Source organism: Oryctolagus cuniculus, chromosome 10 (assembly GCF_051225735.1).
Source record: "Oryctolagus cuniculus isolate XC-2025 breed Fujian yellow rabbit chromosome 10, ASM5122573v1, whole genome shotgun sequence".
In the NCBI taxonomy this organism is placed as follows: Eukaryota; Metazoa; Chordata; class Mammalia; order Lagomorpha; family Leporidae; genus Oryctolagus; species Oryctolagus cuniculus.
The window spans coordinates 65,367,637-65,391,827 of NC_142876.1; the positions used below are offsets into that span (position 1 = coordinate 65,367,637).

General features: G+C 39.6%; 1 protein-coding gene across 13 annotated transcripts in view; it reads left to right on the forward strand.

The window, feature by feature from the left end:
• Nucleotides 1-24,191, forward strand: part of PTPRM (protein tyrosine phosphatase receptor type M) — an 884,286-nt gene that overhangs the window by 519,423 nt on the left and 340,672 nt on the right. For all 13 annotated transcript variants that reach the window (XM_089305325.1, XM_089305326.1, XM_089305318.1 and 10 more), the window contains 3 exons: nucleotides 8,784-8,893; nucleotides 20,330-20,531; nucleotides 23,554-23,656. In XM_089305325.1, the coding sequence (XP_089161451.1) occupies nucleotides 8,784-8,893; nucleotides 20,330-20,531; nucleotides 23,554-23,656 (415 nt within the window). The remainder of the gene's footprint in view (nucleotides 1-8,783; nucleotides 8,894-20,329; nucleotides 20,532-23,553; nucleotides 23,657-24,191) is intronic.

The window sequence follows — 24,191 nt, forward strand, 5'->3', positions numbered from 1 at the left end:
AAATGCTGTGAGATGTTAGTAGTTTCTTTTTTTCTCTTTTTTAATGTTTTTCCACAAAGAAACCTTTTATTTAAGGAATACAAACTTCATGAATTTCTTAAGTACAACTTTAGGAATATAGTGATTCTTTCCACTGAACTTGCCCTCCCACCCACTCTCCCATCCCTCCTCTTCCTTCCTCTCCAATCCCCAGTCCCATTCCCACTAAGATCCATTCTTCATTAACTTTATACACAGAAGACCAACTCTATGCTAAGTAAAGAGTCCAACAGTTTGCACAAAAAAGAAAAAGAAAACACAACAAAAAAAAAACCTGTCCCTCAACAGTAGAGGAAAGGCTGTTCAAAGTCATTGCATCTTGAAGTTAATTTCACTTCTTTTTTTAAGAAACTTAATTAACTGTAAAGAAGCGCCCAAGAATGATACATCTTTTGCTAGCACTTAGACATAATTATAATATGACTCTTTGAGGACAGATGCCCTCATGGGAAGTTAGTACACAGCGACTCCTGTTGTTAACATAACAATTAACACTCTTACATATGGTGTCAGTTATCACCCAAGGCTCTTGACATGAGCCACCTAGGCTATGGAAGCCTTTTGAGTCCACAAACCCTATCAGTATTTATTTATTTATTTTTATTTACTTGACAGATAGACTTATAGACAGTCGGAAAGAGAGAGGTAGAGAGAGAGGTCTTCCTTCTGTTTGTTCACTTCCCAAATGGCCGCCACGGCTGGTACTACGCCGATCCAAAGCCAGGAGCCAGGTGCTTATCCTGGTCTCCCATGCGGGTGCAGGAGCCCAAGTACTTGGGCCATCCTCCACTGCCCTCCCAGGCCACAGCGGAGAGCTAGACTGGAAGAGGAGCAACCGGGACTAGAACCCAGCACCCATATGGGATGCTGGTGCCACAGGCAGAGGATTAACCAAGTGAGCCACGGCACTGACTCCATTTGTCAGTATTTAGACAAGACCATAAGCAGAGTGGAAGTTCTCTCCTCACTTCAGAGAAAAGTACCTCCTTTTTTGATGACCACTTCTTTCCACTGGGATATCATTCACCGAGGTCTTTCATGTAAGAAGTATTTTGCCACAGTGTCTTGGACTTCTCAGCCAGAGCAGAAAGCCTTAAGGGCTGATTCTGAGGTTGGAGTGCTATTTAACATGATTTTCATTCTATGAGTTTTCTGTGTACTGCCTCCCATGTTGGAGCATTCACTTCTTTTTCATTCAATCTATTATCATTGCCAGACACATAATCCTAGCCATATTATCACTTTAACACTTAAAATGGTATTTTTCCACCCAGCCTATGGGGATTTGGGGTCCTATGGCAAGTTTTTAAACTTACCCTTAGAAGTAAGTTTGTAGGAATGTATGCAGAACTACACAGCCTTACAGTTACAAACTTCATATACTTCATAATTACAATGTTAGGAACATGGTGAGTCTTCCCACTGTGCCTGCCCTCCTACTCATACTCCCACCCTTCTTCCTCCTCCCTCTCTTATTCCCACTCTTATTTTATACTGATATCTATTTTCAATTGAATTTATACACATATGTTTAACTTTAGGTTAAGTAAAGAGTTCAACAAATACTATATATATAAATAAAGCTGTTCCTCAACAGTCAAGACAAGGGCTGTTCAAGTCATGGTTTCTCAAAGTATCAATTTCACTTCCACAGATTGCCTTTTAGGTGCTCTATCAGTTATCACAGATCAGGGAGAACATATAATATTTGTCTTTTTGGCACTGGCTTATTTCACTCAGTATAATGTTTTCCAGATTCATTCATTTTGTTGTAAATGACCAGATTTCATTTTTTACCACTGCTTAGTGCTCCATAGTGTACATATCCCATAATTTCTTTATCCAGTCTTCAGATGATGGGCATTTGAATTGATTCCATGTCTCAGCTATTGTGAATTGAGGTTCAGTAAACATGGGGGTGTAGATAACTCTTTCATATGCTGAGCTTCATTACATTGTAGTCCAAGAAGATGCATGGTGCTTTTTAGATTTTTTTGAATTTGCTGAGACTTGCTTTATGGCCTAGCATGTAGTCAATCCTAGAGAAGGTCCCATGCACTTCTGAGAAGAATATGTATTCTGCAACTGTAGGATGAAAAATTTTTTTGGTATCTGTTAGGTCCATTTGGTCTATAGTGTCAATTATCTCTGTGGTTTCCTTTCTGATTTTCTGTCTGGTTGATCTGTCCATTGCTGAATGTGGGGTATTAAAGTCCCCCATTACTGTTGCATTTGAGTCTATGTCTCCCTTTAGATCCCTTAACATTTCTTTTCAATAGCCAGGTGCCCTATAATTAGGTGCATATATGTTTATAATAGTCATATCTTCCTGTTGAATTGATCCCTTAATCATTATATATTGCTCTTCTTTGTCTCTGAAAAGTTTTTGTGTTAATGTCTATTTTGTCTGATATTAAGATGGCTACACCAGCCCTTTTTTGGTTTCTGTTAGCATGGAGTATCTTTTTCCATCATTTCACTTTCAGTCTTCATGCATTTTTGTCAGTGAGATGTGTTTCTTGTAGGCAGCAAATAGATGGGTTTTGTTTTTTAATCCATTTAGCCAGTCTGTGTCTTTTAATTGGCGAGTTGAGGCCATTTATATTCAAGGTGACTATTGATAAATAACTACTTGGCCCTGCCATTTTCCCATAAATATTCCTATTTTTTACTTTCGATTTTCTTTTTTTTTTTTTTTAACTTTTATTTAATGCATATAAATTTCCAAAGTACGACTTATGGATTACAATGGCTTCCCCCCAATACCGTCCCTCCCACCCACAACCCTCCCCTTTCCCACTCCCTCTCCCCTTCCATTCACATCCAGATTCATTTTCGATTATCTTAATATACAGAAGATCAGCTTAGTATATATTAAGTATGGATTTCAACAGTTTGCTCCCACACAGAAACATAAAGTGAAAAATAATAGATGATTTTTTTTAAATGATGATGAAATCAGATCAGACCTATTGTCATGTTTAATCCCAGTGAGAGTCAAGTTGGGAATTGATAATTTCTTCTTTTTTTTTTTTTTTTTTTACAGAGGATCAGTCCAGTATGCATTAAGCAAGGATTTCAACAGTTTGCACCCCCATAGAAACACAAAGTGAAATATATTGTTTGAGTACTCGCCATAGCATTAAATCTCAATGTACAGCACATTAAGGATAGAGATCCTACATGAGGACTTTTACTGGGAGATTTTCTTCCTTTACCTTCTTTTATAGTAATGACCATGTTTCTGTGTTTCTGTGTGCAGTGCATCCTTAAGCATCTTTTACAAGGCTGGATGGGTGGTGACAAATTCTTTTAATTTCTGTTTGTTATGGAAGGCCTTTATTCACTTTCATTTATAAATGAGAGCTTTGCAGGGTACAGTATTTTGAGTTGACAGTTTTTTTCTCTTAAGACTTGGAATATATCTCACCATTCTCTCCTAGCCTGTATGGTTTCTGATGAGAAGTCCGCTGTGAGTCTAATTGGAGATCCTCTGAAAGCAATCTGGCATTTCTCTCATGCACTATTTAGAATCTTTTCCTTATGTTTTACTGTGGAGAGTTTGATTACAATGTGTCATGATAAAGATCTTTTCTGGTCATTTCTATTAGGAGTTCTGTGTGTTTCCTGCACTTGGATGTCCCTTTCTCATTAGATCATGTTGATCATGGATTAAATGTTGGGAGTTGTTAGTAGTTTCATTTAGAGAGCTGGCAAAGTACTTTTGGGTGCTATTCCCTTCTCACTTCCTTGCAGATTGCTGTAGGAGAAAACACCAGCTCTGCCAGAGCAAGTGAGTGTCTTTCTCTTTTTTGTTGCCCCTCAAGTCCTGCTCAGGTCAGTTACCTCAAGCAGTTGTATTACAGTTGTGTTTGATGAGGGTCAGGGGTTGATGCAAATCACTCGGTCAAGGCTGCCATGGCCACCCTGTATCTGTATTCTCCATCTCCTCCTCAGTACTCCCTTTCCTAAAGGACAGGACAAAGATGGCCTGGGCAGTGGCAGCAAATGATTGCCGGCCCCTCTTCCTCTGTATTTACCTATTCTCAGCTTAACACCTGTTGTTTCTGCTTCCACACTATCAGAACTTTCATTTCTCTCAATTAATGCTTTCTATATCAGATCCTATTGATTTATGCCAAAATGTCTGTAATCATTTCTAACTTCTTTGTGAGTCTGGCCTTTTCTCAATGTGTTCTTCATTTTCACTTAACTGATTTTTGAAACGCGGTGGTCATGTCTTCCTCTCTTCAAGGTCACCCAGTGAGTCTTCCTCTTTGTCATTCGTTCCTCCCAAGGCCTGCTTTCAGCGTCTGCTGGAGTCTTGTCCTGGGCTCCAGCAGGATTACCTTTGCCTCCAACGTGCCTTGCTCTGCAAAGGTGTCACCGCAGTGTTGGTTCTTCATGCCCCATTCCCTGCATCCTGAGCCCTTTGCCACAGGCTGTCTGTTCTCTTCTGCCTGCCCTTCTCGCTTCTGTCTCCTCTGCCACCCTCAACTTCTCCTTGGCTTTAGGGCTTTCCTGAAGCTGGCTCTGATCTGCCAGCTGCAGCACTCTGATCTGGCTGACCTCATCTGCACTGGTAAGCCCCTTCATGCTCTGAGCCTCAATTTCCTCATCTGAGAGCTGGGAATAGTAATAATCCTCAGTCATATTAGGATTAAAAGACATTTGCATGGGATGCTAGTTGTGCCTACTGGAGAGGGGCCTTTAATATAGAACTGTTGTTGTTGTTACTGTAATGAATCATCACAACATATTATGTGCCTTCCTTGTCCCCTCATTATATTATATGTTCTTTTTTGTTTCAACTGGAAATTCCTTGAGAGAAGACACCATTGGTTTTCCTTCTATAGCAATATGCATGGTATCAAGTGGTACTGATCACTTAAAATTACTTTATTTGTCTATAAATGCAATAATAAAATATTACTGTTAAACATTTAATTCAGGTTTTAATCAACTCTTACATTTAAGTCAGGGAGAGATCAAATGCAGATCTTTCTAGAGATGAGCAGATATGTCTTGTGGAAGCATGAGCCCACACAACACTTCTGGGTTCCAAATGGAGAACTGATATGAGCTAGGAATTCTGTTAAGTGTGCTCAAAACATGATGTTGGAGTCATTTACTTGCTCTGTTTGTAAAATTATCTTACTAGTCTCAGAAGTCAGAGCATGCATTACTTCTATTTTAAAATCTATTGTTTTCATATCATACTAGCATCCAGTTAATCAGAAAAACTTTTATTTTCAATTATATTTTGTAACTCCCCCAAAAAACCATATTTCAGAAAAATCAGGGAGAAGAAGGAGAGTAATGGAATAATTGTCAAATAATGCTGAGTTTGAAAAGTAAAGAAAACAGGATCACTTTGTTGATCTACTGTAAAGAAGGCTGTAATTCACTGAATATTGTGAATTTATCACAGGATAATATTTTTGTTGAAATACTGTTCTGTTTATTTCATCAGAAAGTATGAGAAGTTTAATATTTTGTTACTGTTAAGAATAATACTAGATAATATAGGAATAAATTACATGAAATTTGATATTATGACTAAATATCCAAAATCTTGAATTCCCTGAACTCCAGAAAAAAACTAACACTTTATTAGACTTCAGTTCCTGTGAAGTACTATCTTCTCTAAATTTAATTAAACTTCTGGTACTTTTTAAAAAATTTATCTGTTCCTAACCTTGAAAAAGAATATATGAACCTCACACAAGTTTTCCTGTGATCATGTGCACATGACTTTAGTTACAAGGTTCCTCCTGTACATTTTAATGTTTATCCTGTTAAGATGTTCTCTGATAAATATAACTACTTTATTCCTTCTTATACTAATTGAATGAAACTAGAAGTTTGCTATTTCTAAGTTTTTACTTTTGTTGCACCTGTACCTATATTATTAAATAGTTTACAATAAGATATACTGTCATAAAATAACAGAGCCGATCCTCAAGTTATCTTAAACTGAAAGAAAACTGATAATGATATCATAATAAACCATCTCAAGTTAAAGAAGAAAATCCTTCAGAGTTTTCTCAGCTGTGGCATGTTTCAGTCAGGTCCCAGCTAGCATGAATGCTTTAGTCTCAGAATATAGCATTCAACTTTCCTTGGGATTCACCAAGGAAAATTACTTCTTAAGTACTTTGTTTTTCTTTGCTTAGATGTAGTCTCACATTGATTTCTTCAACCTAGGACCAATAATTATTTTCATCTTTATACTATTTAGAGTTTGGGCATCAGAAATCAAATTAATCCAATGTTTTTGTTTTCGAAATGAGGTGATTGAGACCCAAGGAGTTTCAGTAATTTGTCCAAATTGCACATCTTAATTATTGGAGAGTCTTCAATCATAACTCAGGCCTCCAACTTGCTTCAGAATGTTTTTCCTTCTAAGCAATACTTCAACAAAGTCCCATGTCTATGTATAAGTAGCCCCTCAACTCCAAAGTGGATAGTACCTATGGGTCCTTTTGAAATTCTAGGCCATCTTCTCCACCTGTGACAATGTTACCAACCATTGAAAGACGCATTTTTAACCTCCCATCATCTAAGATACTTCTTCAATCTCCCTTTTTAAACTTTATGAGATGTGTTTATCTATTCACTAGTTACTGAACATTTGGGGTCCTTTTGCACTTCCCAGCTATTCTGAACAATGCTACTGTGAGTATTGTTTTGTAATGTTTACATTTTTCTTGGGTGCATATCTGGGAATGGAACTACTGGGTCATATGGTAACTTTACCTATGTTTAACCATTTAAGGGACAGGTTTGTCCTAACTGTCTTCAAAGTAGTTGTACAATTTTTACATTCCTTCCATCAGTGTGTGAGGGTTTCAGTCTCTCCACAGTCTTGCCCACATTTGTTATTAGCTGGTTTTTTTGATTAGAGAAGTCTCTCGTAGTTGTGTGAGATGACATCACATCTTGATTTTGATCTGCTGTTTCCTGCTGGTTAATATGATGAGTGTCGTTTTCTTGTGCTTAGTGGCTATTTGTGTATCTTCTTTGGAGCACTGTTATTCAGAGCCTTTATGCATTTCTGAGTTCTTATTATTAGGCTTTAATAGTTCTTTATGTATTCTAGATACAAGTCTCTTATCAGATGTATGATTTTCAAAAACTTTCTGGTATTCTCTTTGTTGTCTTTTCACTTTCTTAATGGTGCCCTGTGAAGCATAATTTTGTTTCCACTTTTACTTTGTTTTCTTTTATTTCTTTTGTTTTTCAGTGTCATAGCTCAAAAACAATCCTCTAATGCAAGGTCATGAAGATTTACATTTACTTTATTCTAAGAGTTTCTTAGTTCTTATGTTTAGGTCTTAAGTCTATTTTTTTTTTTGATTTAACTTTCTTGCTTGAAATATTTTTAGAAAAGATAATTTTCTCATTGAATTTTGCTGGTACTTTTCAACAAGGAAAGCAGTTGACTGCAAATGCAAAGGTTTATAAACACAAAGGGATTCCCAATTCCAATCCATTGATCAATATGTCTACCCTTATGCCAAAACTGTCTTGATTATTGTAGCTTTGTTGTAAGTTTTGAAATCAGGACATTTGAGCTCTCTGCAAATAACTGATCATTCATTCCCATCACCAATAAATTCATATACCCTCAAATATGTATATATGTATGTATGTATTTTTTAACAGGCAGAGTTAGACAGTGAGAGAGAGAGAGAGACAGAGAGAAAGGTCTTCCTTCCGTTGGTTCACCCCCCAAATGGCTGCTGTGACCAGCACGCTGCACTGATCTGAAGCCAGGAGCCAGGTGCTTCCTCCTGGTCTCCCATGTGGGTGCAGGGCCCAAGCACTTGGGCCATCCTCCACTGCCTTCCTGAGCCACAGCAGTGAGTTGGACTGGAAGAGGAGCAACCAGGACAGAATTTGGCGCCCTGACCGGAACTAGAACCCGGTGTGCCCGCGCCACAGGCAGAGGATTAGCCTAGTGAGCCACGGCTCCAGCCTCAAATATATATGTATTTATAAACAGTATAATTATTCTAGCATATTTCATAAATATCTTGTTTATTAACTAGCTCATATACATCATGGTAATTGAAGTATGTATATTACAAAGCATACTCCAAAACTGATTTTAAAATTGGTGATAGATAATCCTTTAAAAATAATATTAAATGTCATTTTATAGAAAATTGGCAAGTAAATCTTCATGTTCCCTTAAGTTGATTAGATTTTCTTATAAATTTCTAAGATGTTACATATTTTAAGCTCTGAAAAAAATGGCCCCAACCTCACTGACACTCCTATATTATCAACAAAATAATTTTTTAAACTGCATTGTATTTAATCTGTATCAACCTCAGATTTGTGTGTGTTTTTAATAGATATGTTAGTATGACAGTACATATATAATTTTCTTTGACATGCATCTTGCATTCAATAGTACAGTTATAAAGTACATCCGTGATAGTGTATATACCTGTCATTTATTTTGGAATAATGAAAAAGTTCATTTAAAAGATAACTCTTGAGCTCCAATTTACTCAAACTTCAAAGGAAACATGGCAGAATTGTTTTTCATTGTACAGATAGCATGGCTACAGTGGGTTTAGACTGCACATTTTTAAAAGAAATGTGTATCTGTAGATTCTTAAGGTTGTATACTTCAATAAGGAGTAAAAGCTTAAGTCTAGAAAAATCTACCTTGATTTTTGTGGGGAAGAAAATTATTTCTCACACATTCATCTTTCCCTGCCCTCCTTTAGTCCCAGGTGCTGTCCCCACTGAATCCATCCAAGGAAGTACCTTTGAAGAGAAGATATTTCTTCAGTGGAGAGAACCCACCCAAACATATGGTGTAATCACTTTATACGAGGTAGTATATACACTTGTAATTTAATTTGTATTATAGTTTACTGTGAAAAGTTAAGTCAACTAGTATGATTATACAATGCATTTTAAAATTAATGCTTTCAATAGTTATAATGGTTATTGTATGGACTCAAAAAAACTGAAAAATGGAGTTTCTGAATCTGCATAATTTCAGACTGTGTATTTATAGTGGGAGTTCTCAGATGGTATGTTATTATATGTTGAGACACAGCATAGCATTTTAAAAATCACCTCTATGAAAAAAATGGTAAGTATTTTGAAACATATGTTGATTAAGATGTAAATACAGAATCCTATTCTTGCTTAGCTATGAAATATTTTAGTCCTGAATTGTAGAAGAATACTGATTATCCAATTAGCAAAGTCAATAAAAATTGTCTCCAAAGTAGCAATAAAATGATGTCTTTTGGCTTCTGAGTATTAGCAAAGCATCTTTTAGACTTCTGTGGCATGATTTTGTCTACTGAGGCATATCAAATAGTTGGGTGATAGACAGCAGAGAAGAATTTGATGAATTGCTCAAGGAAAAAAATAACAGCAATAACCGAGTGACATTCATCATCACATTTGTGTAAGCATCATTTCACTATGCCTATTGTCATAGGAACAGGTGCTTTTTTTTAAGGCTAGCATTTATTTGAATGCAAATTCAACAAAATTATATGTTGTACAGTTTCTAAAAATTGTGGCAGATCCTCATATGGAACCTCTGCTTGAATGCCTTTCACAACTGCTGACAAAAGCCTGGGCAGATTGGCTGTCAGACAGGAATCACTCGTAAACCCCTCCTGTGACCCAACTAGCCCCACGTTTAAGTTTCTTTTTGCCTTTTGAAAATTGGTATTGAAATGCAAAATAATAATAACAGTAAGTGAAAGCTAAATGAAGAAAGATAAAAGAAAAAAATGGATTTTCATGCTTTTATTGATGCTGTTCATGGGCTGCTTCGTTGAAATGACTTGAGTTTTATGAAAATTCATGGTTCAGCTTTTATGGAGCTAAGCTTCATAATCAAATCAGATGAGTTCTTCCCCCCCCGCCCCCCTTCAATGATGAGACTCTTATCGTCAAGATTTTTAGCTCCATGATTGTTTTTAGGTGTCAGTTGGAGAGAGTCTTCCCTAAGAATAGCAAAAGTTTTTTGGGTGTTTTGTTTGTTTTACTAGAAAGGATATAATCTTTGAAATCAACTTTAAATTCTAAGCATTAACTCCACCTATCCTAGAAACCCATGTGTTGCTCTACAGAGAGAGAAAATAGTAGCAAGATTCTTTCTAATCCCTCTAGACATATATCCTTGCGTGATAAGTAACTTCCCCATGAAAACAGCAGGAATAATAATTCAAAGAAAGAACCCATTAATCTCTCTGACTCAACAGCCAGGATCTCCCAGTTGAACACTGATCTAAATGCTAGTACAAAGGGGGATGCATGAATGTGTCATAAATCAGGGTTTTAAAAATCAGATATTTGTAAGTAGAGCAGGTTGGTTCATTTTTCTAGGCACCAAAGGAGAAATGTCAAGTGTGTGATTCAGGCTCAAGTGATTAAATGCAAGTTTTCTGGCCACCAAATCTCTTTTCTTTTCTTCCAGTTTTCTGGAAGTAGGAAGGAAAGGAGTTCTCTGGGCAGGCCTTAGGTGGAAACTCTGGAGGGAGCTCTTCTTAATCCAAGCTGAACCTCCGTGCTCTGACCCATGCAGCCTGTGCCAGAGTCTACCCTGTAGGCAGATTCCTACTGGAGGTGACGACTGATGTTTTCCCAGACTCGGTACCCTGTCTTAGGCATCATCGTGTTAAGTGACAAACAGGTGTCCTCACAGAAGCGGGAACCATAGAACACCATCTTCTGTCAGAGCCACTTTTGAACATAGGTAAAATCCAGAAGGTGGGCCAAGTTACCATATTTGAGAAACAGTTAGTGATAAGTGGCCCAGGTGTTTCTTTCGGGAAGAAAACAAATTTGGATGGTTTCTGATGGAGAGACAGAGAAGCAGGTTGGGGGTTGCAGATGCTGCAAATGAACATATTGTAGGTTTAGCTTATCTCCAGTTGTCTCTGCCTCCTGTGAAAGATGTACCAAAGGATTAATGGTGGAACATACTGATAGTGGTGCATTTTCCAAGAACAAAATTGACAATTGATAGCATCAGCTTTCCCCAACCTTCCCCAACCTCGCCTCTGCTTTCTTTTCTCCTTGTCCTCGTACTGACTCCCATCCTGCTTCTACCTCACTGCCCAGTTCAGCTGTTTAATTTCATCACAGTTGCCTTCCGAAAATCTGGCTCTGATAATTACACCCTTCCTCAATAGCTATCAAGATCTTTCATTTTGTCAGGTTATAAATGTTATACTATTCTCTAAAAGACTATTTTAAGCTTTCAAAATCAAATATGCTCGCTTCTCAACTTGACTTTTCAGAAGTAACTGCTGTTATTAATAATTAGATACATGTCCTTCCAATATTTTGCAAGAGAAATTCTAGTACAAGTTCATTTATAAAGATAGATAAATACAATTTAGTGTATGTTAGCAAGCCTAGCATTTTGTTGAAAGAATAGTATGCCTCATGAGACTCCTACTTCACATCATATAAAACGAGATATCAGATAAATTTATGAACTAAACAGAAAAGTTAATAACAATATAAGAAAAATATAGACACATTTTTGTAATATGCCTTTCTAAGTTGGAATCCTAGAAGGCATTTAAAAAAAAGATGGGCAGATTTGGTTTTATAATATTTTAAACTTCTGAATGATTAATGATACCATGAAGAAAGTCTAAATACAAATGAAAAACTTGGAGAAATCATTTCAACTAAATAGCAGTCAACACACTGGTGGCTGCAGTATACATTGACTTATTATACATTAAAAAGGAAGACAAAACCCCCCTTTAGGGAAAAACAAGTGGAAAGAAAGTAAGAGCAGGCAACTCATAGGAAAAATCAAACTGGCAAATGATAAGGTGCTTGTCCAACCTTACTAATGATTAGGAAATGAAATAAAGCAAGTACTGCAGAAAGTTTAAATTTCTGTCATACGTAGTGTTCCTCGGTGATGTGGAAAAAATCTATACATGCCTCGACTGTTGATGGAAACATGTACTTTCAACTTTTTTGTAGGCAATTTAGGAGTAGCTATTAGAATTTAGAACATTGCATCTCAAACCGACTTCTTGAAGTCTGTCAGCCAATAATATTCCCAAATGCAAAAGGATATACGTTCAAGTATTTTCAATCTACTTCCCTTACTTTATATACCTTTCAATTGCCTAGTGAGTAAATTCTAGACTCCTGATCGTGAGAATGGGAGTAACACATCTGGAGATTTTTAAAACACTTAGTATGTGTAAGGTGTTGAAGGAAAACAGGTAGAGAAGATATTGTTTGTCCTGTTCTACAAGTAACTGCCTTTTAGCAACTAGCTACAGAAATAATTAAAGAAATGTCAAACTTTGGCATTTAATTTAATGGGTGACTAGACTATAAAGTGTAGTTTTGCTTGAACACATAGTAAAATTGAAAGTTCTGGAATTGTCAACTGATTGAGGCATTGATAAATCAAGAGTTGAAGACTTTGCAAGAACCCAAGCCTAGACAGCTGGGTTCAGTTAATCACCATCAATAGAGTCCTAATATAGAACAATGAGATTTTAGTGCCATGTTAAAAAGTTTGGTGTTGGGGCCAACACTATGGCACAGGTTTGAGTCCCGTTTGCTCCACTTCCAATCCAGCTCTTTGATAATGTGCTTGGGATAGCAGTGGAAGATGACCCAAGTCCCTTGGCTCTTGTCATCCATGTGGGAGACCCAGATGAAGCTCCTGGCTTCAGCCTGGCACAGCCCTGGTCATTATGCTCATTTTGGGAGTAAACCAGCAGATGGAAAACCTCCGTCTCTCCTCTGTATCTGTAACCCTGCCTTTCTTTATTTTTTCTTTTCAACTTTTATTTAATAGATACAAATTTCCAAAGTACAACTTTTGAATTATAGCAGCTTTTCCCCTGATAACCTCCCTCCCACCTGCAACCATCCATCTCCCACTCCTTCTCCCATCCCATTCTTCATCAAGATTCATTTTCAATTATCTTTACATACAGAAGATCAACTTAGTATATACTAAGTAAAGATTTCAACAGACTGTATCCACACAGACACACCAAGTATAGAGTACTGTTTGAGTAGTAGTTTTAATGTTAATTCACAAATAAATAAATAAATCTTTTATTAAAAAAAAAGCTTTAAAAAAGAAGTTTGGTTTCAATATTTAAGACCTTCTGTGATCTAATCTCAATATTTACTTACTATTTCAACTCCCATTATTTCATCTCCTGGAATCTAATGAGCCTTGCATATGGAATCTTCTTCTCCCTAAAAGCCTCTGAGTTCTCTCGCCATCCTGCTTTTGCTAATACTCTTCTTTCTGCCTGTGATGCCCCCGCTGTGGTCTCCCCCACAGTACTTTTGCTGATGTGTTTTATTCAAATGTACATTTCCTGGAAGCACCCTGGGTCCTTCCTTTCCCAAAACCCGATTTACTGGTTCATCCCTGTGTGTTCAGAGTGGATTTCTCAGACCTCAGTGAATTATCTCATGCTGGCTGGAATTATCAGCGACTCACGCTTCCAAGATTTTGATTCTCCCAATGCTCAAAGGTTGAATGTGATTCCATGTTGGTTTTCTTTGAATCTCCCAATTTAGAATTCAAGACTTTAAGTAGAGAAAGGGAAGAAAATTTTGGAAGATTGCAGGTACTTACCTGAAAAACTGAAATCATCCATTATAAGCCACAGTTTAGTCCATCTTGCCTAAACGTACCTTCCTCCTAACACACACACACACACACACACACACATACACACACGTTGCTTATGTGTCATTTTGCTTATGACTTGGTACACATTAGAAGATTACCTAGAATTTTATAGTAGCACTCAAACACCGATATTCTTTATTAAGAGTCAGTAAAATTTTTTCCGCCCCAGCCAGCGATACAGTGCAAGTGCAAGAGCTTTCTCCACCACCTGACAATAGGTATTGAATAGACATTTGTTGCAGTATCAAATGCAAGCAATAGATGTCCAAAGGATGCCTTGTGTTTGTGTCTGAGCATGGAGGCTAAGCCTGGTGTACTTGACCACTGCCGCTCAGCCAGCATGTTCCTGGAGTATGCCCTAGTGGCAAGCAGGAGAATTACACACTCAGCTTGTCCCCATTCCTCAGGAGTGCTCCTCATTCCTGTCACTCAGACTCCCAGGGTCCTGGGAAGGGGTTTGAGGGGGGATGGAGACCAGAAATATTCTTATCATTGGTGTACACAGAAGGGAATTTCAAAGGGCTTGTTAGAAAATGGAATTTTATAAATTGTTTATTTTGATGCAAATAAATTTGAAATTCAGGTCTCTGAGGGGCCTTCAAAAAGTTGTTGAAAATGCATATTATGAAAAAACAAGGCATGGACTTCAAAAAGTTTTTGAACCAAACTACAATTTATTTTTTTTATTGATTTGAACAGCACAGTGACTGAGAGAGAGGGAGAGACACAGAGAAACAGATATTCTATCCAGTGGTTCACTCCTCTTAGGGTCACAATGGCCACGGCTGGGCCATGTTGAAGCCAGGAGGCTGGAACTCTGTGGGTCTCCCACATGGATGACAGGGGCTCGTGTGCTTGGGCCATCTTCTGCTGCTTTCCAAGGAGCACTAGCAGTGAGCTGGATCAGAAGCACAGCAACCGGAACTTGAACTGGAACTCCAATACAGGATGGTGACATCGCAAGCAGTGGCACCCCGCTGTACCACACCACCAGCCCCTACTGTCTGTGTTTTTTTCCATGAACTTTCCAACTTATCCTCGTATATGCACAACATATTCATTGGGATTAGGGAGAGGATTCACTGTTTTTAGGAATGCATGAATTAGTGTATATGTGTGATTTTAAAGGATTCATTTATTATTTATTTGAGTGAGAGAGAGAGAGAGAGATCTTCCATCTGTTGATTCATTCTCCCAAAGGTCTGCAGTAGCCAGGGCTCAGTCAAGCTGAAGCCCAGAGTCAGGAGCTCCATCTGAATCTCCTACATGGGTGGCAGGGGACCCAAGTACTTGGGCCATCCTCTGCTCCCTTCCCAGGGGCATTGACAGTAAGCTGGGTTGGAAGTGGAGCAGCCAGGACTTGAATCAGCTCTCTGATATGGGGTGCTCATATCACAACCAACAGCTTAACCTGCTGCACCATAACTCCAACCCCTATATGTGCACTTTCAGGGGCAAGGGAGAAAGATTTGACAATTTTTATCCGACTTTCAAAGGACATGTCCGAAAGACAATTTCAAAACCTCATCTTGGCCTATCCTACACCTGTACAATTATTGTCGGGTACCAGCCCATCAGCCCCAGGGGAATGCAAGTCCTCCAGTTGAGCTTTGATCTACAGTCTGTGTCAGTGGAGCAAAGCTCCCACGTGTCATCCTGTAAGTTTCTACAGGAACACGTGCACACACCTGCTCTCTCCAGGAGTCTTTTAGGGAAATGTATACTGAGTGCCAAATATTTACAGATCACAGTGGGATCTGAAAGAAGCAGCAGCCATCAGTCACTCCTCAGAAATAAGATATAATTACCTGAGATGTTCTAATTCCTCTGGCACATTGAAATCATGATTTAAGACAGTATGAGAAATTCTACCGCACTCCAAGGTTCATTGCCAAATAAATCGTATGAACACAGTCACAGCAGTGGGCAGTCAGGGGATGCCAGGGATTGCTAGGCCAGATTTAGAAAGATGGCTTTACAGGTAAACAAAATTGGAACTCTGACTTGAGTCATAGATAAATACTTTGTCCCAGCCCCACCTGAACCTCAGCACCATCTTTGGAAACTTGTCCCTTTTAGAACATTGAAACTTTCAGTGCTGTGACAGCTTTTTCCTGGTCTTCTGGCTCTTTGTTGGCTGTTGCTGTCTCTGTTCTACATGAAATACCAGTGTTAAAAGTGGCCATTTAGCCTACTGGTTAAAACACCCATATTGCTGTCTCAAACTACTGGATCCAAAAGGCTTCCATAGCCAAGACAGGTCATGTCAAGAGCTTTGGGCGATTACTGATGTCAAACACGAGACTGTTATTTGTTAAATAAACAATAAGAGTCACTGTGCACTAACTTCCAGTGCAGGACCTCTGTTCCCAAAGGGTTATGTCATGAGACTTAATGGTAAAACTTGTTCTCAAGAACACTTGCTTTTAGTGTGTTAAATGGAGGATGTTATTATGTCTCATAAGTTAGAGTTATGTCTCAGAGCTTGCAAAAGATGTATCATCTTTGGGTTCTTATTTAAAGACAATTAAGTTTGTAAAAGGAAAGAAGGGGGAGGGAGGAAGGAAAAAGAGGAAGGGGGAAAAACAAAATTACCCTTGAGAAGTAATAACATGGATCAGCTCTTGTACAAATAGTTGAGGAACACTTGGTTTTTTTTTTTATTCCATTTGTTCTTATTTTCTTTTTCTTTCTTTCTTTCTATTTCTCTTTCTCAGATAAAACAAGAGAGAGAGTAGGAATGGGTGGGAGGCCAGCGCCACGGCTCAATAGGCTAATCCTCTGCCTTGCAGCGCCGGCACCCCGGGTTCTAGTCCCAGTCAGGGCGCCGGATTCTGTCCCGGTTGCCTCTCTTCCAGGCCAGCTCTCTGCTGTGGCCCGGGAGTGCAGTGGAGGATGGCCCAAGTGCTTGGGCCCTGCACCCCATGGGAGACCAGGAGAAGCACCTGGCTCCTGCCTTCAGATCAGCGCAGTGCACCGGCCGCAGCGCGCCCGCCGTGGCGGCTATTGGAGGGTGAACCAACGGCAAAGGAAGACCTTTCTCTCTGTCTCTCTCTCTCACTGTCCACTCTGCCTGTCAAAAAAAAAAAAAAAAAAAAAAAAGGAATGGGTGGGAGGGTGGGCACAGTGGGAAGAATTACTATGTACATAGTGTTGTATTTATGAGACACATACAAATTAAAAAATAAATATAAAAAATAAAACACCTAAACACCTATGTTCCACATCACAGAACACAGGTCTGATTCCTGGCTCTGGCTCCTGGCGCCAGCATCCTGCTAAGGCCCAGTCTGGGAGGCAGCAGTGATGGATCAAGTAAAGTTCCCAGTGCCCATCTTCCATCTCAGCCGTTGTGGGCATTTACAGGGCAAGCCATTGGATGGAGCCGTCTGCGCCCCCTCCTCTCTCTGTTTCTTCATATCTCTCTGTGCCTCTCAAATATAAGAAATAAATGCCATTTTTCACTGGGCATGATACTGGGACCTTTGTTTTCTCTAAACTCCTTTCCTAATGGATGATCCCATTCGTTCCGAAGCCATGTCATTTGAGTACTAAGCACCCCCAAATCTCCATTTCTAACCCAGTTCTCCTTTGCATCCCAGCTTTATGTTGTATCCCAAAGGTACTCCCAATGCTTGTGGAAAAAAAAGTTAAAAGATATGCTTATTTAGACATACAAAAAAATTTTTTGAAAACCATGCCTATGAGAAGTCTTCAGTAAGGTATTAGAAAAATGCATATTATACAAAAATATCTGTGGATATCAAAACTTTTCTGTACCAAGTAAAGTTAGCTTTTAATTCTATTTTTGACAAACTTTAGAGGGGAGCCTTATGTATGTCTACTTGACTGCCATTTGCATTTCAAGCTTTGTGTGTCCACATCTGTCTGTAAATTTCTCTTTATTCGTTCCGTCCTGTTTCAATAAGTGGGACTGCCTTTTGCTCCAGCCCAAAACGTGGAACCTGTTCTGGGTCCGTCCACCTGTCCTGCATATGCAGTCTCTCTCCAGGTTCTGTCCGTGGTGTCTAAAATGTGCTGGGTCTCTTCCTTCCCTGTTCTCTCACCACTCCTGCCTCAGCCCCAGCCACCTACTCTTCCTCACCGGCACTGCCTCTGTGGCCCATTGACGCTGCTGCGGCTCCTGCTGATCCTCTGACCATCTTTGTTGCCCCTTCCGATCAAACCAGCCAATGTGCCCTTTGTATAGGGAAGTTAGATCATTTTATTTTCACTCTTGAAGATTTCCAAGGCTCCCTGTTGTGTGTTTCCAAACTTTATTTTTGGGGTACCAAGCACAGCCCGGGATGGTCCTGACCACTTCTCCAGACAGGCCCTCTTCCCGACTGTGCCCAGCACACTCCCCAGTTCATGCAGTTCTTCCCAGTTCCCCCAATTCCAGCTCCTCCAGTCCACTGCCATCTCCTAGCGGGCCTTCCCCCGACCATTTGCTTCTGCTGTGAAATATTTGTGTTTTAACGTTATTAACTTCCTTATTGTAGGTCTCCTCAGCTCCACCCTATCCTGCCCAGGCTCTTAGCTCCCTGAAGGCAGGATTCCACCTGCTGGCCACTCTGCTCATGAAGTGGCTGTGTTCAGTCATTGTTCAAATGAAATGAGTGGGCCTGAATAAATAGAGACCGGACAGAGACAGCCGGAGTGGGTGAGAGTCTGAGAGCAAGAGCGGTTTCAGAAAAGCCCCAGAAGTGTTTGTGGGATGGTACAACCACACTCCTTGTCCAAAACTGAGGCAGTGTAACATCATAGAGCTACGTATTCTGAAATATGTTCGGAGAAATTGGTGAAAGAGAGTGGGAAAATGAGGCCAAGGAGCTTGGGCTTTGTTCCATATGCCTTTGTGTCCCATTCAAGTTTCTGGATGTACAGTTCAGTGAAAAAGAAGATACCGAGCCCTGGTGGACAGTGATCGTCTTTATCCTGATTGTATGCACTCAGAATCGGTGGGTTGCTTCTCCCTTTCCCCAGCAAACTGTGACTGTCCACAGGGCAGGGACAAGACCTGAATGGCCATGAGAGCCCAGCTCAGAACCCAGGGCTTGGGGAGTTAGGGGTGCTAAGTGGGTTGTGCTCCAAGTGTGTGAAGGGGTGAGTAAGTAAAGTGGGGAGGCAGTAGGCTGTCTCAGTGCAGCTCTGCCTCCTCTACCCCTTTCTCTGTGGGTATCAGAATGGGAAGCTCACAGCCTATGTGTTGCTGAGGCCCCTCCTCCAGCCTAGCCCCTGACCCAGCTGCTGGGCAGTGGCTCTGGGCTCTTCTGCTCTTCATGGCCCGAGCCTCCTGAGGGAAGTCGGTTAGGGGGTTAACGCTTATCTTCTGCCTGACTCTGATGGCGCCACACATCGCAGTGATTAATATATACACAGCAAACTTTCCTGCCAAAGCTCTGTTGATTCAATCTAAATATTCTTTCAGAGGTCTTCTTAATTATAATGACATGGTATAAATATAAGAGGAAAGAATGTCAATTATCACTTCGTATAATAACAGTGTTAGTGTTCGTGCACATAAATTATGAGTAAGTTTACCTACTTAAAAGTGAAAAAGTGGCTCGGTTTTGCAATTTAAAACTTTGGAATATGCCCCATTTAAAAATTATGTCATTACCACCAGTAGAAGTTAGTAATCACCACTGAAGTGCATGTTCTTGAATAGCTGATGAATGACTTTTAGTGAAATTCTTTAAAAAAATCATTTGAAAGGGCAAAATTTAAAGACACCTCTGTTAGATTTATTTTCAAACATTCTGGACTCATCTGACATGCTTTGAATATCTTGCATAGCAGATACGATGAGAATTTCTAGAGCTGCACTGCTCGATAAGGCAGCTCCTAGCTAATGCGTGGCAATTTAAATGTGGGTCCATTGAAGCTTAAAAATATAAAATTTCCAGCTCCTTGGCCTTGCTAACCACGTTTCAAGTGCTCGGTGACCACAAGTACCTGGTAGCCTCCATGTTGAACAGGGCAGGGCATTTCCAGCATGACAGGACGTTCTGTTGGACCATGAAGGTCTGAAGGAAACCCACGTACATGGCCCATAATGAGCAGCATTCTATTCATAGGGCATCCAGCACATGGGTGTGTGTCTCGGACTTGTCTGTGGAGCGGTTATCTCTGCCTACATTGATGGAAACACGCGCAGTGCCTTGTTCCCAATAGACAATCGTCTATCCAGTGCTAAATCAAACCATGGCCACTGGATTAGGGCTGCAGCCAGCCTTCTGTCAGGGCCTTATCTGTTTGAGCTAGTTGTCTGCTTTGCTCTAAAACAACTGTAATGTAGTTTTACAAAATGACATTTTGAAAGCAAACAACTTGAAGGTATTAGCGTAAACCTGAGCTCATCCTTTATGTTCTGATCTACCGGCTTTAAGTTGCTCCGTCTATAAAAGTAATAACTCAGAACAGTTTTGGCTGAGTTCCCGCGCCTCTTCAGTGGACTCAGGGTTTGAAGAGTCTTGGTGAGAAGGAGAACTTACCATAAAGAGTCTGACAGTGCATGCATCAGAAGGGTTTATTGGATAAAGATGCAGTGTGGTCCATCTGCTGTCAATATTTTATCACATTCTTGTTCTTTTGCAGATCACCTACAAAGCAGTCAGTTCTTTTGACCCAGAAATAGACTTATCCAATCAAAGTGGAAGAGTCTCAAAATTGGGAAATGAAACTCACTTCCTGTTTTTTGGACTGTATCCTGGGACCACGTACTCCTTCACCATCAGAGCAAGCACAGCTAAGGGCTTTGGGCCTCCAGCAACAAACCAGTTCACAACCAAGATATCAGGTATTACACATTCACGGTGAAGACTTTTATCAGAAGTGGCATTTTTGTACTTTCTCATTCCCACTGTCAAGGATGCTTGTCTCAGCCACACTAACACGCTGGATCCAGATGAATGCCTCTCTGGATTCCTGAAACTTAGACACATGGAGTTAAATGAATCCTATAAATCTTTATCTTTTGAGAGCTTAAGGTGCACATGCGTTAGAGGTGGCCACTCTCAGGTTAGTAATTGGCATTGGAGGACTTGGCAGAAGGCAGGAGAGGAGACACGCTCAGCCCCACTGCCAGCCCACGTTTCAGAGCAGCAGTGTTATAAAAACATCTGTAATGAGCCGTGAACAATTGAGATCACAGCAGAAAGGCGGTGCCTTATGGAGTCTGCTTCCAGGAGGCCCAGTCTTCTCAGGACCTTCAACACGAGCAGCTTCTCTTGCTGAAGAGGGGGGCAGCCACACCGGCATGGCAAGCCTCCAGCTCTTTGCTTTTAGCGTCTCAGTTAGACCACCCGTAATTTGAGCAATATTCCCGGGCAGGTTCAACTGTTTAGAATGTCTTAGTACATCTGACTAGAGGAGGTCAAGTTGACTTCTGGTTTGGGATATTGAACCATAATAACAAAATTCTAGGGACATTTTCTTTTTCTCGCCTTCCTCCCTTCCTAAGTTGGATATAAGTGGGGGGAAGATTTGATTTTGGGCTTTGACTGTGCTGGTGGGTGGGGGCAGATGGGATGGAGGGAGGGGTAGGAGGTAATGTTTTATCAGCCAGGGCTAGTGCAATAAAATTTAGCTTGGTTTTTGTATCTGTTGCCCCCTCATTTCTAGTTTTATCAAAAAGATTTTGTTTGGAATTGAAGGAAATGAATATCCATAATTGGAGTATTGTAAGTGTTCTGCTAGGTTTTGAGAAGAGATTTGGAATTTTGTTTTTAAGCAATTGCAACATAAAGGATAATTTTTCATTGTGCAAGATTTTATTTGTGAGCACAAGCTTGACTTGAAATCTAATATACATTTGGCATACAACATAAAGCATTAAGTTATGGGAACAATACATAAAATTAGAAAATAAAAAGCAGTACTTGGAAACTTTAAAAAATGACAGACTGTACAGATAGGCTAAGTTGAAAGACCACTGGACATAGAATCAGTTGGGCTCTACTTGAGATTACTTTCTTTTTAAAAGCAATTTTTTATTTTTTATCTGACACATAAAAATTATTCGTATTTTGGGGTGCTGTGTGATATTTCTATACATGTATATTTATAGCATGATTACCCATCAGGATAAACATATCTACTTCTTTAAATATTTAACACTTTTAAATGGTGAAAACATTTGAAATCCTTTCTTCTAGTTTTTTTAAAAGGGCTTTGGAGAAATATCCAGTACATTATCATTATCTATTGTCAACCTATTTGCAGTAGGACCCCAGAACTACTTACTCCTAACTATAACTCAAATTTTTGCGTTTACTTCCTCTGTGATCTTAAGCGATTGTACTTCTGCATATAAATTAAGATGACATTATCTATTGCATGGATTTATCATGTGTCTTTAAATAGGAAATACATGCCAATCTGTGTATCTCTAAGCCTTTTAAAAATTTTTTTCTCCCCTGGAAACCCTGTCTCAAATTATCTTAAAGAGGATGTTCACTTAGGAAAAAAATGCTATTTCTGTTTTTATTGGGTAAAATTTCGATCAATGCAACTCTGACCGTTGCTAGCCCACCAAATTCTTTTAATTCTATCCCAAAGTGAAGAATCTTGACATTTCAGTTGGCCTAGGCTTATCAAGAATAGCTATTTGATTTGCATAGGCTTTAGAAAGTTGCAGGTTTGTGGACCCAGTTTTCTATTTTCATGGACCAAAGGGAAAGGAACTACTCATGTATACAAAAATGTCATTCTGTGTTAGGAATTAGAGTTCATGTTGAATAGAACTGGAGTTAATTTTTAATGCAGAGAAAATTCGATGCATGGAGCTGAGAAGTAACCTGTGACTGTTCCATGAGAACTGCTTTGTATATAAGACAGTTTTGTGAACTGTTTTTGCAAGAAAACATCTCTTACCTTCTCTTCAAATCAGGGACCCCCCCACCTGTGGGTTGTGGCCAGGTGATGCTCTCCCACAGGCACACACCACTGTTCCACCACCCAGTGAAATATCTCCTTGATGGTGGGAGCACAGTTACCGGAGAGCTCTGTTTTCTTATGGTAATCAGACTTCACAATCTAGAGAGGAAAGAATGCCAAGAAGTGGCGTTGGAAATAGGATTCACATGGGGAAGAGAACTGACATTTGGAGAATTACATTTGCCTTGCTCACTCATCCTCTTATCTCTTTGAATTGTCACAATAACCATAGAAGGTCATTTCCCCCAGCTTTCAAAATAGCTGAAGCTCCAGAGAGACTGTGCCTAAGCTACTGCTGGTTAAAACACAACACAGCACAAGCCAAGCCCAAGCCTTTCTTTGATTCTCAAATGTTTGCCCCTACTAGGCTTTCCCCTAAAGTCCCCGAGTTATCACTAACGAATCCCAACAGATCTTCTGGCTCCGTTGTCCTCTCCAAGTGCCCTGATGGAGTATCAGTACATGAGTTCTTCCTAGATGAAGAACTGTCAGGTTCCGCTTTGTGGTTTATTGCAAAACTTAAATATGCCTTAAAGGGAAATGATTTATTGAAGATAGCATATTTACAGCAAAGCACATAAGTTAAAAGCATTCAGCTCAATTAGTTTTCACAAACTGACTGTAGCTATTTAGCCAGAATCCAAACCCCCCCTCCTACCATCTTCCAACTTCGACTCGAGATCAAAGAGGTCAATATATACTGGTTGTAGCAAGTTATTAGACTGTGTAGGGAATACAAGTTAAGCTGATTTGTGGTCAGTTGATAGGTGCAATTTAAAGCATGTGCACTGTGTTCTTAATGTTTTTGTAAAAGAACATAGGAAGCACACCTAAGAAGATAAATGAGGAGCGAATGAGACTTTATCTTATGCCTTTTTCCCTAGCACCCTCGATGCCAGCTTATGAACTTGAGACACCTTTGAATCAAACTGACAACACAGTGACAGTCATGCTGAAACCTGCGCAGAGCAGAGGAGCACCTGTCAGGTAGGAAGCAGGGTCTGGGAGAGGGGCTGGCTCTAGAGAGAAGAAAATGGAAATCACTTTGATTAACTTCTCCAATGTGTTTTCTAGGGGTTTATTACAAACCTCAACCAACATGTAAATTCGTATCTTTATTAGCTCTAATTAAAGAAAATGACTGAAGAACAAGAAAGGGCTTTGATGTAAGGTGATGGAATATTGTTTAAAGGGTTTCATTCTGATGCAAGAAGGGTGTTCTTTTGAAGATAAGGAACAAAGCCTTAGTCAGTTGAGGAGGTGGCTTTACCCTTAACAGGTAATTTCTTGTTTCAATTTCCTTCCCAGATGACAATTTTGTCCAGAACTCTAGTCTTCAAATGGACTTTTGGTGTTTTTCTTGTTTACTTGGTTTTATGTCATTTGACTTTTAGTCGGGTGGCTAATTTCTCAATTGAGTATGTGATCAGTAATTGTTTTTGTTTAAAAATGGCTGATTGGAAAGAACTTTGTAAAGTCTTTATTTGAGCAGATTTAAGTTTATGCCAAACCTGGGCCCAGT